Below are 17,500 nucleotides of genomic sequence, written 5' to 3'. Positions count from 1 at the left end.
ACCCTGAGTGCTTTCAACCATGCAAGGCGTTTTAAAAGTAGTGGAGGTGCAATCAGAAGTGTTTCATAACATGGGCCAAAACACAACTCACAGCAGCGCCGGCAGGAAGAACAGGAACAGCAGGGACACGGACAGCTGCAGCCACCGCCAGCTCCTCAACAGGTACGCCGCACCGCCCCACGCCATGGTGCCTAGAGCCCACGGCAGGAACAGCAAGATACCCAGCACAGGCCGCACCCTTGGCGACGACACTTCCATGGCTGCAACACACGTATCCGAATGGCGCGGCATTAGCTGAGTTTCTTTTTTCTTTTTTTATTTTTCTACTACTTTTTATCCAGTGCGTGTATGCTTTGCTTGGTTTGATACAGAAATGGAGCTGACAAGTACATTCACCAAAAACAATCAAAGACAGAAAAAGAGCAATGGCAAAAGAAAATAAGACACTGGAGGCGAGAAAACAACAAAAATCAACAAAGAGAAGAAATAAGGGACGCAATGCTGCACCATTAATACTACTACCATTATGTTACTTTGCCACTATAGCTTGACATTGACTTAAGCGGTCCAGTCCTGCAGGATAGGAGAAAGCAACATATTCACGCGCCATACCGAGGATGTATCCCGTTTTGAGGATTGTGGCGTGCAGCGTGCCCAGCAGGAAGCGCGAGATGAGCACGGAGACGAGGGAGGGCAGCCAGCAGGATGCCAGGGCCACCACCGCGTACACCACTGAACCGATGGTGATGGTGGGCCTCCTTCCGTATCTGCAAGGGCGGAGTTACTGAAAGGGCTTAACATGATAAACCAGAAGGAATCAAGTCGATGACACTGTACAACACTCCTGATAATGTCCATCAAGTTACTCATGAAACACTTCAGCTTACTACGAATTGCTTGTGTTGATGCGAGTACCACGCATACGTAAATACGCACAGCAAGGGCCACGAGGCATAAGGCACTCACTTATCCGCCAGGAGTCCGTTGAGAGGCGCGCCCACCATCACGCCGAACATGTAGATGCTGGTGTAGGCAGCGCGCAGGTACTCCATCCCGCACACCAACCCGAACTGCAACACCACAACGCTAATAAGACAAGCACATGATACCTTCTGGTCTATACAACTAACGTCACTGTGGCCCCTCACACTGTGCATGTCTGGGGAGTAGCTGCTTGTAAGCCCCGTGTTTTTAAGTGTTGTTGCCTCGTTGGTAGTGTTTTCAAAGCTTATGTAGACGCTATAGTGAAAAAAGCCATGAAAACTCTAGTCTATGAAAAGTGGTCGAGGTTACTAAGATTTTGTGCCTTCACTTTATTCCTTAGTGTCTAAGATAAATGATTTCATTACCATCATGTGATAGGTTAGGTGACTGAAGAACTCTTGTGCGAAGAAAGATTAATATCACATTATATTGTGACTTTTAAGATGACTGTGCTAAGCCGTGACTATTTCTTAGTCTCGCTAACTCTCCAACACTAACACTCTTGTCTGAACACTCACTCACGCCACTTTCTCGCTACACTGCCACGTCACTCACTCTGCTCTCTTCTCCTTCTCTCTTCATCCCGCCTCACCTCTGATGTGACGGTGGAGACGAAGGTGGAGTTGTCGAAGGACCATCGTTTGCAGGGACGCTCCAGGGGCTCCTCTCTGGAGGGATCCTTCACATAGTAGCTGCACGAGTCCCTGCAATAAGAACACACACCCATGCAGTTCCTTGCGTCTGTGGACATACGGACATTCGGACATGAAAATCAAGGGAGGCTACAAGAATCTATCAGACCTACACGTGGCTGTAAGTAACTGTGTATCATGAAATAAGGGAAGCTCATCAGAACTTGGACGTAGCATGCCTACCTATCTGTCTGTTCGTATTTCCATTTTTTTTTTCATTTACACCATGTTGGCTTTTCACGGGAATTTCTGGGCTAAAGGGGATACTTTTTGTGGTACCTCCTATCTCAAAGCCCACCCGCTAGGAAACCATTGCCCCGAGTGAGGAAGCCCAACCTACACTCGTTCCACTGTACCACGGCGGCCCTTTTTATCATCCACATCCATAAATTCTTCTAATCTCATCTTTTTAAAGTTCTCTGTTGACTCGACAATAATAACCTGATCAATGGGATTACTGAATCTATTCTATTTATCCTCTATTTTGAGAACTTTGCTCTTCTTTTTTTGTTTTTTGTTTGTTTCAGTATGATGTGCTGTCACGAAGATTAACGGAACACGGCACACACGGCGCAACACACATCAGGAACGCTCAAGAATTTATCATCTTTAGGAGTGCAATAACCAGACCCTTAAACCGGCATTCAATAAACTTAATATCCGAAATGAACAATTTTCTAGCTTTTTCCATTACACTTTCTCAGAAAATTAGACTTTACATATTCAAACAACGTTCACAGGTAAAAGACGACACGGTGGCAATAATCTTGACCCGAGATTCAAGGCCACCAAAGAGACGGGTTTTATGTATGTGTGTGTGTGTGTGTGTGCGTGTGTAGGATGGTGGGGGGAAAGAGTGTTTCTTACTGCGTGGTGACGTGGGAAGCCAGAGGGACTGAGGGGTCTGAGGCGCCGGGCAGGCACTGGTAGTCAACTTTCGGGGCGAGGAAGGGACCTGCCAGGGTGTGGTAGCAGGGCAGCGACACGCCTGTTGAGGACAGGGGTGAGGAGACGCTGAGACTGCAGGACACACAGACACACACACACACACACACACACACACACACACACACACACACACACACACACACGGATACGATATGTTACTAAACACATCTAGCAGTCACAAAGCATATTAGATGATCACGTAAACAAAACAGAAAATACACATATCTACATACACAACATGCGTATAATCAAACCTTTAGTCCTCCTGATGGTGGTGATGCTGGTGATGGTGATCGTGATAGTGATGGTGATGGTGAGGATAATTTTCATGTAACTCAGTATTTGCTGACTATAAAGAGATGAAAGGACTTTCAAGCTCTACTACTACTACTACTACTGCTGCTACTACTACTACTACTACTACTACTACTACTACTACTACTACTACTACTATCACCACTACTTGTACCATTACTACTTCTACTTCTACGGCAACAACAAAACCACCACCACTATTACCACCACCGCAATCACAACTCACAGTAAGCCAGAGCCGTGAAGTGCACCAAGTTCCATTTCCCGGTACCGAGCTGGCTTAAGACACCATCCAGCTGGCTTGCCATTGCCTTGACCCTCCGCTCCGCCGCCGCAAGCTGAACACACTTCGCTCTAGAAAGGAAAAAGAAAAAAAGAATGACACCGTGTACATACTGAAGGAAGACCACACTGAATAAAGCTAGTCACGCTCAGGCAGGTGTTGAAGGTCACAATGAAAGAAGGTCAGGAGTATTGTAATAAGAACAAGAATAAGAATAAGAATGATAATGATAATAATAATAATAATGATAATAATAATAATAATAATAATAATAATAATAATAATAATAATAATAATAATAATAATAATAATAATGGATGGGGGAAGTGTAGAGAAAACACAGGTGTATGGAGGTGAGTTTATTCCCTACTAGTTTCGCTGATGCTTCTTCAGGGGAATTCTCTACACCTCCCCCTCCAGCTTGTCTGAATGTCTGAACAAATAATAATAATAATAATGATAATAATAATAATTATGATAATAATAATAATAATAATAAGAAGAATAAGAAGACGGTGCTGGTAGTGATGATAATAATGACGAGGGGAAGATCCTGTTTATAAATTGCATTGGCCGGCACTGCACTAGCCTCGTGATGTAAGACTTGAGGGAAGTGGCTGGGGACAAGACGCTTACGACACGGCAACGGAGCGGCCTACAGTGGAAGAGAGGTTGGACAAGGAGGAGCAGGCAGCGCGTGAGTGTGTGATCCCGGAGACCTAAATGAGTTGGGTACAATGCATGAGTGGCCATAAATTCCTCCTGCTTCGGAGTTCTCAATTTGATAAAGCAAATAGATAAATGAATAAATAAATAGATGAATAAATGAATAGATGATCTCAGAAAATGATGACACGGTTGCTTTGAATTAAAATAAATCTGATAAACACTGTATTCACCAATATTTATTTATCTATTTATTTTTATGATGTTCTGGTCTATAGCGCCTGTAGGCATACTTGAGTATATGTGGGAAACGCTGTTAAGCTTCCACCCATTAATGTCGCAGGCAATTTTATTTATAGTGGTGCCCATATTAGGGCCCATATCACCACCCTGGGTATCATGGTGACATGTAGGTCACTTTAAACCACTCGACAAATGGCATAGCTTCAAAGTGGTATGTGGTGCGATTCGAACCTAAGCTTGGACGTTTGCCCGATCCCACGCTCATCACGTTATCCACTACGCCACCACCTCCCTATGCTACAAGGTGTCTTTTTCATGTATGAGAGGACTTTGGGCTAGGACAAATACCCAGCAAAAAATGTACATGAGATGAAAAAAAAAAAAAAAAGCCATTGAAGGCGCCGGTCCATAAAAGAATGTAGTTAATAGTGTTATCCAAAATTTGAGAATGATAGTCTTTATCCCCTTCAGTACTGGGACGCATTTTTTACCATAAGTTTTGTGGACGATTGGACGATTTTATTTGCATCAGGAAGGGTCTATGGAGGTCAGAAGATTATTGGTCAGAGTCTTCACTATCTTAATCCTCACATAAGTTTCTGAGGCTGTATGAAATCACCAAAACATAAGCAGAAGGAATTTCAAAACGCGACATGGTACTGAGAAAGTTAAACACAAAAGGAACTGACGCTAAGAATTTGTACCGCTTGATACATTTTGTTTTCTTGTTCCTCACACTCATTTGTGTCATCTGAAGCTGCTGTAACACGGTTTACTTCTCAAGCGAATTTTGTGGTGAAACACTAACAGTAAAATGAATTAATTATATGGAGAATAATGAGACAAGTTTGCAGTGTTAATGATATTAGATTAAATTTGATATTCCTTTCTTCATGGATGGAATTGGTGGGCGGAGCAGAGTTTGGTGGATGACTGTGAATGAATGAGTGTAAATGTGAAAATGAAAGAAAAAAAAAAGTGTTAGCTTAAAAGAGACATCAATGCCTGGAATGTGTATTAGTAACTGATATATTTTGTTCAACTCTCACTAATGTTTTGAAACTGAAAGAACTTTGGTTTAGTTATATTAGGACCTATTTTGTGGTATAGAAAATAACAGTAATTACATACAGAATAATTACACAACTTGCAGTATTCTTGATGGTAGGACTGAGACCACATCACACTCCACACACCAGGAAAGCGAGGCCACAACCCCTCGAGTTACATCCGTACCTATTTACTGCTAGATGAACAGAGGCTACACATTAAGAGGCTTGCCCATTTGCCTCGTAGCTCCCTGGATTCGAATCCGGGCCTTCTCGGTTGTGAGCCGAGCGTGCTAACCACTACACAACGCGGTGAGAGAGAGAGAGAGAGAGAGAGAGAGAGAGAGAGAGAGAGAGAGAGAGAGAGAGAGAGGGTTTGGGGGGGAGAGATGGGGAGTATCAGGGCTTGCTTGACAACTGCATTATTGGTTGTAAGGTGTTCTTGATGCGGTGTAAACGTGCTGGTGTCAAGGTGGTGGTGGTGGTGGTGGTGGTGGTGTTAGGGGATGAGGAGAACGTGACTCGCATCCCATTCCCTCTTTTCTTCACTACTTTGGGTTTCTAATTAGGATCAGTTTTCATTGGCCACGGAGATGACTATAAGGCTTCCTGTATGTGTGTGTGTGTGTGTGTGTGTGTGTGTGTGTGTGTGTGTGTGTGTGTGTGTGTGTGTGTGTGTGTGTGTGTGTGTTTCTTTTTTTCTTCGTAACTGTGTAGGTTTCTTGTTAAAATGTTAAGAGAATCATAAAAAAAGAAAAATTAAAGTTCATTGCTCTCTTAAAAAGTTTGGTCTCACATGAAATCAGAGATAAGTATAAGTATGTTCCTCTGAATGAGTGTGGAACCTTTGTCAGACTGCTACTACAATCCTTGAAAACCTCACTAAACAGATTTCAAGGAGTGGGGCACTTTTTTTTTCCCTGATTGGTAGTGTTGGATCCTCGTCAAGGCATTACTGGTTTTAAGAAAAAATAATTAGTTATAAAAAACTCTTATTAACCTTCACTATAACTTATTTCTTTCCCTCTTAACCCCTTCAGTACTGGGACACATTTTTACCTTGAGATTTGTATACAATTAGACCATTTTATTGACAATAGGAAAGGTCTATGGAAGGCAGAAGATTAATGGCCACAATCTTCACTATCTTTATCCCCACATGAGTTTATAAAGCTGTACAAAATCACCAAATAGTAACCAGAATGAGTATTGAAACGCGTCATGGTACCGAAGGGGTTAAAATGTTTGGGTCCCTCCTCCAGAATAGTTTTAAAAAGGCCACAGAGATGTTTCCAATGGTGCTTCTCTTACTGGTGGTGTCGAATCCTTGCTAAATGATCACCAAAATCATGGAAACACTCTTGAAACCCCTCACTATCTTCCACTAGAGCTTGTTAGAGTAAGACGCTGAAACGTTCAACAATATGAACAGTATCTCTTGTGTGAGTGTTAGTGCTTCGCCATATCCTCTAATCTATATACATTAAAACACCTACTTCTCTTTCTCCCTCTCTCTCTCTGAGGCTCAAAGAAACAAGAATCCTCAGTTACCTTCTTGCTGGTAAACTGCGTGACTCTTCCGCCTACTCGCCACAGACTTCCTCTCTCCTTGGTGTTCACAGGAGGACTGACTGTACATATATTGAGGGCGGCACTGGTGGTCTTACTGAGTGGGAATGACTTCAGCTCACCACTCTCTCTCTCTCTCTCTCTCTCTCTCTCTCTCTTTTTGCTACCGGAGAAAAGACGCGTAGGAGGGGGAAGGGAAGACGTGGGAAGAGCGCTGCGCATTTTGTTAGGATTTTGTTTCACGTGTGTATTTCTTCGGGGAGTGATGGAAGGGCATACTTGTAGGGGTGTATATACTACATGTATAGCGTGGTCAGGATTTTGTCCATGTAGAGTTTTTTTTTTTTCTCTCTCTCTCTTTCTTGTGTTTTTAGTTTTAGGGCTGTTAATTTTTGGATGGTTATTGTTAACTATCATTGCCATCATAGTTCTTGTCGTCATCGTCATATTTTTTGTCCTTGTAGAGTTATCTTTTTTTGGAGTGGTTTAAGATCGATAATTAGTGGATGTTCTTGGTAAATATCATCATTCTCGTCATTGTTATCTTCCATAGTACTTCATGATGATGTTTGGGATAAAGAATATATAATCAATAACCGCTACATTATTTTCTGTTGTATTTGTGTTTTTCCCAGTGCTTCATGACGAAAGAGTGAAAACTTTATTACTATTATCATATCTTTATCTTTTCCTCGGTGTCCCAGTGGTCGTCCCTTAGTGGCTGATCGGAGAGATGGGAGGGAGAGGAAATATATCTAGACAAGCCGCTAGGGGGATGCAGGGTCACGAACGCAGAGTGGCTTACGTGTGGAAAGGTGCAGCGGCTCTCCACCTGCGAGGAATACATATGCTACTGTTGGCCTCTCTCTCTCTCTCTCTCTCTCTCTCTCGTATAACCACCTAAGATCTCCTCTTCCACTTTTATACTTGTCTTCTACTTCCATCTCGTAGTTCCTCCCATCTCTTCTTCCCACCTAATATATTCTCCCTTCCATCTTCCCAATGTCATCTCTTTTCCATTTCTTTTATAACTGTTTCCTCCCACTAGCTATTATATGTCCTTCACCTCTCCCATCCATCTACCACCACATTATATTCGTCTCTCCCAGTCAACCCCACAAAATATTCCCATCATTCCTATACCCACTTCACTTGTTCCTATTTCACAACACTTTTCTTCACCTTTTCCATATCACCATTCATTCTCTCTCTCTCTCCACCACCCTCACGTTATAGACTAGCGCAGACGGCATTTTCTTGTAGTTATATAATATTTATCCCATAAGGCAAGTGCACGGTGAAGCGCGACTCAAGTTACGTGGAGGGAATGATGCTTTTTCAAAACAAAAGAAAAAGCGTAAATTATTTCATTAGGCGCCACAACATCTTAGGTCATAATGGCACCGCTAGGGTTAACGGGTTGGGGGGTGACGCTACATCTCCCACAAGGCAACTAGGAGAGAGAGAGAGAGAGAGAGAGAGAGAGAGAGAGAGAGAGAGAGAGAGAGAGTATACATAATGAGACACAGACAAATGACATGACAAGGATAAGCCAATCTTATCTTACCTGCAGTGACATTTTAACAGATGTGACAAGTTTTTTTTCTTTTTTTTTATCACGAAAATCTTTGAGAAACCATGCTTTTCCTAGAGTCTCATTGATTGTTTGTATGAAAATTATATTGCATTGTTACAAAATGCCAATTCTTAAAAGCAGGAGATTACTCTCTAGCTAAACCGGTAGAATAAGACATTAATTCCTTCCTTTTGCTAACAATCCCCCACCCTTCTTCTCAAACACCAGCAAACTTGGGGAGCTGTTGGGAAAGCGGGGTTATAGGGTAGGAAATTATATTGCAGAAAAGTCTAAGAGGACATACTTAGCTATATTAAGAAAAACAATCTCTACAAATCCCTAGGAAAAATACTGGTGAAATCTAACATATCATCCTACCGCTTCACTTGTAGAAGTCAAACATGTGCCAGGCTGCAGCCTAGATGAATATCCTCCTTACAACCCATACGTAGGTAACAATAAAGCAATACAGTACAAACAACCACATAACCTTAGTGTGCTATATCCATAAAGCCAAAAATCACCGAATAATCCAAGTAACACACACACACACACACACTGCTGGGTGACCAGTAGACGACCGAGGTGAATATTACATACACCTCTATCGGCCACGTGAACGGAGACTAGGATTTCTTATTATTAGAGGCTGATTCGGTAAACTTACAACCTATGAACCAAAATGTATTAAAAAAAAAAAATCAGAGTAATATATAGGTCGTTTGTTATCTACCTACATTTGGTCCATCGTTTAGGGAAGTGAATAGAAAACCGAATCAATGAGTCCTGGCGCTTTTCAGTTTTCATCCTCGCTCATGGCGTTCATCATCAGCTGAAGTCCCCTAACCGGGCACTGGACACGGCAATCACTAGACTCAAGATTGGCCACACCCGCCTCAATTCCCACCTACACAGGCTGGGCATGACTGACTCTCCCCACTGTCCCAGCTTGACACCTCAGATCATCTCTGCTGCTGCACTGCCCTCGGCACCATTCACACCGTGTGGCCCAAGGTAGGTATAGGCTATACCTACCTTGGTGTAGCCCTCCACTCACTGTCTGCAATTCACCCTCACAGGCCACCACTGACTGACCTGGGTGGCTGCACAAATACCAATCAGGCTTTCAAGACACTCAACCTCACCAGGACCTTCCAACACAAAACAAATCAACTCCACCGCATATAGCCTGAACACATCACCTCCGCATCCTGGACCTTTGGGGCACTAGAGGCTGTGACACACAGCCTGCACGGCCCCAACAAACCCCAAAGAAGAAGAAGAAGAATCAACTGGAGGGGTGTGAGGTGACTTCAAACGACGAAATAGCTATGTATAATTGTGGGCTAACAAGTCTCTTGGTGCAATTTAAAGTTGAGCTAACTGTGGTGAAGAGTCAGTGAGTGATGAAGGCGTCTTGACGGTGTGGTGCCCACCAGGTAAGGACTGAGGAGAGAAGTGAGGAAGGGCTGACAGGTAGGATGGGGACGACCTTTATGCCGTGATGGTAGGGAGGAACCGTGCCCATCTCAGTTCCAAGTGACTACTATAATAATTCAACCTTATTGAGGGAGGTGTAGCTCTGGTAAATATTAAGACAAGGCGCGCTGCTCTATTTACTGTTTTTTGCTCAACCGCAAACTTGGATACTTGGTGGGAAGGCAGGGTTTTCGGTGGGGAAAGCTAAATATGGTAAATTGCTACCTCTTACCGAGGAATATAAATGGGAATTATTGCATTACCTACCCCAGGTTAGGTTAGGTAATACTGGGTTAGATTAATGTCCCTAAGGAATTAGACTACCTACTTCTGCAGATGTATTTTTTTTTTGTAGTATCAAAGATGACGCCAATCGTAAAAGCAGCAATAACTCGCACTTATTTCTCGAGGGAAGAGGTGACATATGGCCATATTTCAACCTTCCTCACTTGAAAACCCTGCTTTCCCACCAAGTCCCCAAGTTTGTTTGGTTTTAAGAGCCAAAAACATTATTACAGAGCCTTGTCTTAATAATTACTAAAAATTGATATGAGCAATTGCTTCACAGAATTAATTCAACTCGCAACTGAAGGCACCACTGTACTTTACCTGTACGTACTTTGACATGTATGATTGCATCAGAAATACTTAACTTTGCCTCATTTTCTCAATTAATGATTCTCTCTCTCTCTCTCTCTCTCTCTCTCTCTCTCTCTCTCTCTCTCTCTCTCTCTCTCTCTCTCTCTGATTATCCACACCAGGAAACAGGAAACTTTGTTTGCAAGTTTGCATCTGAGGTTTGCAGATTATCTCTTTTCCTATCTAAAATGAGAAGCATTTAGGAGAGAGAGTCACTAGATGTGTTCTGTGAATAATTGAGTGCATCCGTGTGTGAATGTTAACATGCACTCTGAAATACCTTTGATGAAAACAATTGACAAGTCATCACAAAATATTCCATTTTCTAAGAACATCCCTCTTCCATAATTTTTTTTTTTTTTGTGCTTCTCTCTTCAATGAGCCTCTCATCAGTTAGCTATGATACAACAAACTCACTCCCACCTTGATAGAAATTTAGGTCTCAATAAGAAATAATGTTTACAAATGGTTTACAAACAGTTTACAAAGTTTGTGATTATCTAGAAAATGGTTGGAAACTTTTTTTTTTCCAAATGTTGATTATGAAAGAAAAGAATTTCCTACATATATTTTTCTATATATTTTTGTTTCTAGCTTTTTCAGTGAGAAAATATGGGGAGTAAGATTAGGTTGGTCTTGGCTTTGATTATGCACATAGCAGGATACTTACCGTCTTGGATTGTGGTCGTCTTTCTTGTGATTAAGCATGGTGTAGCGGTCCACTTGAGCAGGATAGTAGGAATTGAAAAACCTATCCTATTGGACATGTCATCATCTTCACCTTTCAGCCCCGAAGTTATTGCTGAAGCCACTCACTCATAGTCTAGAACTGCTCCACTGTCAGGGCACTCACACCTCCAAATATATCAATTTATGGTAATCTGTTGGAACATTCATTGAACCATTACCTTACATGCTACAACTCTGCTATTTTTATACTAATTGTTATTTCACTGTTCTATCTCTAAGTGTGTAGTGAACATTTTTGTTATAGAACCTAATACAGTACTCTTGTATTTCAATAGATCAATTCCAGTTCTAAGTACACACTTAGTAACTCTGGTAAGAGGTGCAGTTTTAATGTATGTAGATAATTTTGAGATTAGAAAAGCTGGAACTAGATTTTCATGCTTTTCATTACAAGTCTTTCCTTACTAAACAACTCTGTGGTCATATAATTCTTGTTAAGGCATAATTTTTTTTTGGCAAATTTTTCATTTACCATAATTCATTGCTTTCTTCAGACATGTTACTTTTTTCTTAGATCACACATTCTGTTATTTCTCAACTACAGTTCTTTGCATTATAACTTTCTCTTCCCATGAAAGCAAACAGAATTATAATTTGTTAATAACTCTGATAGGGAATGCTATTTAAACTTTTTATTAGTGAAGAGACTGCATAAACATTGAATTTGAAGTTTTCTAAGATTTTTCAAAATTTTCTAAGATAGAGATGAAAATAAAGATTTGGATTTGAAATATCTATTGTTATTTGTAACATTGAAATTTTGGATCATTGATACATAAGTTATTGGGAGGGTTAGATTTATTGGTAGTTACTGGTTATTGATTGTTGTTGATAACATTATTGTTAATCATGATAGGTTATTGTGATTAATTTTTTAGTCTTTGCTACCAGCTGTTTCGATTACTCAAGCCTAGACTGTTGCAGCAGATATATCATGTGTTGCTCAAGTTATTGTCACTATAAGGTTTTTAATAGCAAAACAAGTTGCATTTAGAAATCAGAAGCTTTAGGTGAGTTTGGTTGAGCCCATACTATTCTTTTCTTTAATGAGAAATGTTATTGCAGAATCAATCAATCTTCATAAAACTGAAACATTAAGTTACTCAATACTTAGGCACTGCTTGTAAAGGTAAGATGTTAAGCCTCACAGTGCATCCTGCTGCTACTTCCTTGTGGGGGTGGCTGGGCTGAGTTATCGGGTTGCAAGATCACAGTGCTGTGGTTCATGTCATTATTGGGTGAACATGTTGAGTAGTGAGCAAGTTGGTGAATCCCAAATTGTTTCTTCTGGGCCTGGGTGTGAAATATCATGTTGTCTTGGTTATGAGTTGAGCCCCAGCTGCTTGTACACAGGAGACACTGATATTTCTTGTAAAGCACATCTCCCCATTTTATGAATTTAGTTTATTATAAAAAGAACTCTTCTTCTTAACAGAAGTAAGGAAATAGGAGGTTTTCTTTTTGCCTATTGAAATTTTGCCCTTGTTAGATTCATTATATGAAATGTACTTGAATGACCAGTTTTGCACACACCCTACACACTGTGGAGAACACTCTCTAGGTGCACAGACACACACTCCTCTCCTTACAGTGTGTGGGACTTTTAAGATTATGTTTTGGTTGTTAGCTTTTATGGTCATAAAGTGTATATTTATTTGAATACAGTAATATTTAAATGTTTTGATATAATGTAAATCTTTGTGGTCAATAAACTAACTGTGAGCTCACGGATTGCTAGTGTAGTCTTGAAGCACCGTACACTGGGAGAGGATACACTTGACAAAAGTTACTAGTGACAGCATGCTAGAGTGGCCAACCCTATTAGGGATTAATAAGGCCAAGAAGATACAGGAAACATTGATGAGCCAAAACCTGAGGAATTGTGACTGTGTAACCCTTCAGTCCCCTATGTACAGTATGTTGTCAAAATTACACAAGGTTTTAACTTAAAGAATCAGGCAGATTACCTCTGGCCTTTAAAAAGTAGTGTACTGTAGGTGAGGGAGCAAAGAATTTCAGAATACTACAGGCACTTGCTACATAGGAGATCAAAGTGAAGCCCATTGTTATGAGAATTAGCAAATGCCAAGGTGACGTCACATGTATTCTCCAATCATGCTTCAACTTGCAACCACAAAAAGTATCCCCTTTAGCCCATAAATTCCCGTGAAAAGCCCACATGGTATAAATAAATAAAAAAATATATATAAGTAGCCCATAAGATCAAAAGAAGATAATGTGAGCTGCAAGTAGCCATCAGGTCTACACAAGGCAGTCCCTGTACAAAATAGACCTTACTACTTGCACCTGTCATTCTCATCCATAAATTTTCTATAATCTTATTTTGAAGTTCCTTAATAAATTGGCACTGCTATCCTGAAAATGGGTCTATTCCATTCATGGACCAAGCTATTGAAGAACCAATTCCTTCTTGTCTCTCAGTTTTACTTCATTGAACATAAACATTTAAGTAAGTTTCAGAACTCAAACTAATGAATATATACTCCATGACAACTTTTGAACCCGTATGCAGATCTTTTATTTACTGCAGCTATTTGTCTTTCCAGGGACCAGCTTAGACCAAGATCTGTCTTAAGATGAGCAGCTACTGCCTGACACCCCCGGTGCTGGTAAGTGTGCTGGGATGGCATTCTCAAACTCTTTGGCATTCTACTTCCAATCAGTTTTAGCTTTAATAGGCATTACTTAGATATCAAGGATGTGTTTGGTTATTTGCAAGATTTTCAAGAGTGTTTTCATGATTTAATAATGTGTCCCAAGATTTATTTTTTCATGATATACTCTGTCCATGAATATTTTCAAGTGTTTTCACTAAGGCTTTCTAAGAGTGTTTTCAGGATTTACCCAAAGCTTTGAAGGATGTTTTAATGATTTACTTAAGTTTTCAGGATTTAAAAAGATTTTCCAAAGGTGTTTTCACAATTCACTTTCAAGGTTAGGGAGGATGCATCATCACCACCACCGCCACCACCGATATCACCATTGTTACTACATATCACTATCGCTGATGGTACGGTAGTCATTCCTTTCTGCTTCTACATAACTAGCATTATTTAGCTTTATTTCCTCTACAAAGGTTACCAGCATTCCACAACGGTGTTTCTGAGATTTACCAAAGACTCCGTGCAAATCATGGCTGTGTAAAGAAAAGAAAAGAAAAGAAAACAGGAAGCTGCAGGAAACTATTATGCCTAGATGTGGCAGTCTTTGAATAAAACCTATGCCTACCTATTCTGGTGGTGGTGGTGGCGGTGACGGTGGCGGCGCTTCCCTCCTAGCCCCCCGTCCTCTACAACCACACTACGGCCCCACCCTATAACATTCACCCTGTATGAGGCCGTAATGCAGGCAGTGATGGCATAAATGTGTCATAAAAATGTTTGGATTGCAGTGTTTATATTGGTGTGGCTGCCTGGCTTCACATCACTACTGCACTTGTCAAATGCGCTTCACAGGAGGTGTGTGTGTGTGTGTGGAAGGCCAGTCATCCTACACAAGATTACTCTCTCTCTCTCTCTCTCTCTCTCTCTCTCTCTCTCTCTCTCTCTCTCTCTCTCTCTCTCCCTCCTCCTCCTCCTCCTCCTCCTCCTCCTCGTCCTCGTTCCCCCTTCCTCCCTCCCTCCCTCCCTCTTTTTTTTCTTCGATCTAACTTGATCCTTCTTTCGAATTCATGTTTTCCATCTCAATGCTAAACCTGTTCCACTTACTAGTCAATTAAACCACTCGGTATGAAAATCGGTGTCTGTCTGTCTGTCATCTTTTCCCTTCCCTTCCCTTCCCTTCCCTTACTTTCCTTTCCTTTCCTTTCCTTTTCTTTCCTTTTCTTTTCCTTTCCTTTCCTTTCCTTTTCTTTTCTTTTCCTTTCCTTTCCTTTCCTTTCCTTTCCTTCCCTTCCCTTCCCTTCCCTTCCCTTCCCTTCCCTTTCCTTCTTTTCCCATCCCTTCCCTTCCCTTCCCTTCCCTTCTTAAAGCTACATCCGCTGAATTCGAGCATCTTGTCATGGGTCCTAAGCTTGTATTCTTAAATGCTTTGAGATTTCGTTCTGTTTTGAAATCCCACGGAGTCAACCCCTTCAGTACTGTGCCGCGTTCTCAAATTCATTCTGGTTACTATTTGGCGATTTTATTTGGCCTCAGAAATGTATGTGGGTTTTGAAATAGTAAAGACCCTTTCTAATGCAAGTAAAATCGTCTAATCACATCCAAAAATCATGGTAAAAATGTGTCTCAGTATATTGAAGGGGTTAAGAGCATAAGTAGAGCTACAGGAGACCATCAGATCTACACGTGGCAGATCCTTTATAAAACTTCCTGACGTATTCACATCTATCATTCGCATCCGTAATGTTTTTTTCTGATTTTTTTTTACTAAGTCTTCAATACCATGACGCGTTTCCATGTTCATTCTGCTTACTATCTGGTGATTTTATACAGCTCGGAAACTTATGTGGGGGAATTAAAATAGTGAAGACTGTGGCCATTAATCTTCTGCCCTCCATAGATACTTCCTAATGTCAATAAAAGTGTCACAGTACTGAAGGGGTTAACTCGCCACTAACAGCTGTCCTTTCTGAAGGTACGAGTATTCCATTCGTCTGGTACTGTTTGAAAACGTTATGATTAATCGGATCGGGTTCTCTCAAGTAGCTTTTATATTGATGATGCAGAAAACACGTAAAGATGAATAATATCTCGAAAACCCTAATGACTACACTAGAGCCTGAGCCTGTTAAAAGCTTGCGAGATGTTGAGAGAACGAACATAGATCCCTCATTCACTATTGGATCCTGCCTCGTGTCTTCTCTGTTAGATATCTTCCCTATTGGATTGAATGAAATTTTTGCATAATTCAGGAAAGCATACATGAGAGAGCACTTGTTTTCGTTATGTGTGTGTGTGTGTGTGTGTGTGTGTGTGTGTGTGTGTGTGTGTGTGTGTGTGTGTGTGTGTGTAATTCACCTCGGTCGTCTGCTGGTCACCCAGCCAGTCTTCCCCATTACGGAGCGAGCTCAGAGCTCATAGACCGATCTTCGGATAGGACTGAGACCACATCAACACACAACACACACCGGGACAGCGAGGCCACAACCCCTCGAGTTACATCCCGTACCTATTTACTGCTAGGTGAACAGGGGCTACACATTAAGAGGCTTGCGCATTTGTCTTACCGCTTACCGGGACTCGAACCCGGCCCTCTCGATTGTGAGTCGAGCGTGCTGACCACTACACTACGCGGTGTGTGTGTGTGTGTGTGTGTGTGTGTGTGTGTGTGTGTGTGTGTGTGTGTGTGTGTGTAGAACGTCGGCTTCCGGCAGTCGTTGAAGAGGCGTACACTTTACGATGACTTTTGTTGTTTTGAAATCATGCAATTTTTCGGCTCCCCGTCACTCACTCCATCGGCCTGCTTGGTTCAGACGTGACCTGCCAGTCTCACCCCCTCTGTGTTTGGTGCCTTCCCCTTCCATCTCAAGTTCTTTGATCTACCGAAAATCTATCTTTTTGTCGGGTTTTGTAAGATGATTGGTGTTAGCAAAAGATGAAATGTTTGAAGGGAAACGATAGTAGTAATTGTGGTGGTGATGGTGGTGGTGGTTATGATAGTAGTAGTAGTAGTAGTAGTAAATGTTCTTGTAATAAAATAATCGTATCATGAACCATTTTTTCATCGCTTTTTGGTTGCGGAGAGAGAGAGAGAGAGAGAGAGAGAGAGAGAGAGAGAGAGAGAGAGAGAGAGAGAGAGAGAGGGCGGGGCGCCTCATATACAGAAATACCTCATAAATATAGTAAATACCTTTTTGAACATATTAACCTAGTATTAATCTACCACCCCTTCTTCTTCCTCTCTCTTAGCCTTCTTTCCCTCCCTCCCTTCCTTTCCAGCTCTCTCCATGAGGCTGCAGTGCTCCTTATAGTAAAAACATCCATCCCGTGCCACCGTCAGCCTCGCCTGCCGCGTGTCTTGGGGCTTGCATTACTTATCGAGGCAAGGAAGTCGTCAGCTTTGCGCAACTTTTAGCCAAACATGCAGGACCTAAGACGCGAATGATGAATAACAAGCGATTTATTTTTTTGATTTTTCTATTTGAACGGCAGGAGTGGGAGCGTTGATACTGGTATTGAAATTGTTTTGTTAAGGTTTGGTGCAGATTGGGGAAGAGAAGGAGTTAAGGGATGAATTGAAGAAAGATTGTGTGTGTTTGTGAGGTAAGGATCAGTGCATGGGATGAGAGTGATGAATAGTGAAGGTTAAGTATTGGTAATGGTGGTGAGTGGTTGGATGAGTCGGG

General features: G+C 41.5%; 1 protein-coding gene across 2 annotated transcripts in view; it reads right to left on the bottom strand.

Annotated features, from left to right (window-relative positions):
• Positions 1-6,871, bottom strand: part of LOC123520146 (organic cation transporter protein-like) — an 11,246-nt gene extending 4,375 nt beyond the window's left edge. Inside the window, exons 1-7 of one of the 2 annotated variants that reach the window (XM_045282090.1) lie at positions 6,732-6,871; positions 3,166-3,293; positions 2,544-2,664; positions 1,577-1,688; positions 967-1,070; positions 613-767; positions 92-260 (exon numbers count right to left, since the gene is read on the bottom strand). In XM_045282090.1, the coding sequence (XP_045138025.1) occupies positions 92-260; positions 613-767; positions 967-1,070; positions 1,577-1,688; positions 2,544-2,664; positions 3,166-3,247 (743 nt within the window). In that variant the 5' untranslated portion in view covers positions 3,248-3,293; positions 6,732-6,871. Of the gene's footprint in view, positions 1-91; positions 261-612; positions 768-966; positions 1,071-1,576; positions 1,689-2,543; positions 2,665-3,165; positions 3,294-5,262; positions 5,282-6,731 lie in introns of those variants that run through there. The other variant, XM_045282091.1, reaches the window with a different exon arrangement.
• Between the last annotated feature and the right edge of the window lie 10,629 nt (positions 6,872-17,500).

Source organism: Portunus trituberculatus, chromosome 46 (assembly GCF_017591435.1).
Source record: "Portunus trituberculatus isolate SZX2019 chromosome 46, ASM1759143v1, whole genome shotgun sequence".
Classification (NCBI taxonomy): domain Eukaryota; kingdom Metazoa; phylum Arthropoda; class Malacostraca; order Decapoda; family Portunidae; genus Portunus; species Portunus trituberculatus.
The sequence above is the reverse complement of the archived record's forward strand: the minus strand, read 5'-3'. Positions and strand labels throughout refer to the sequence as shown.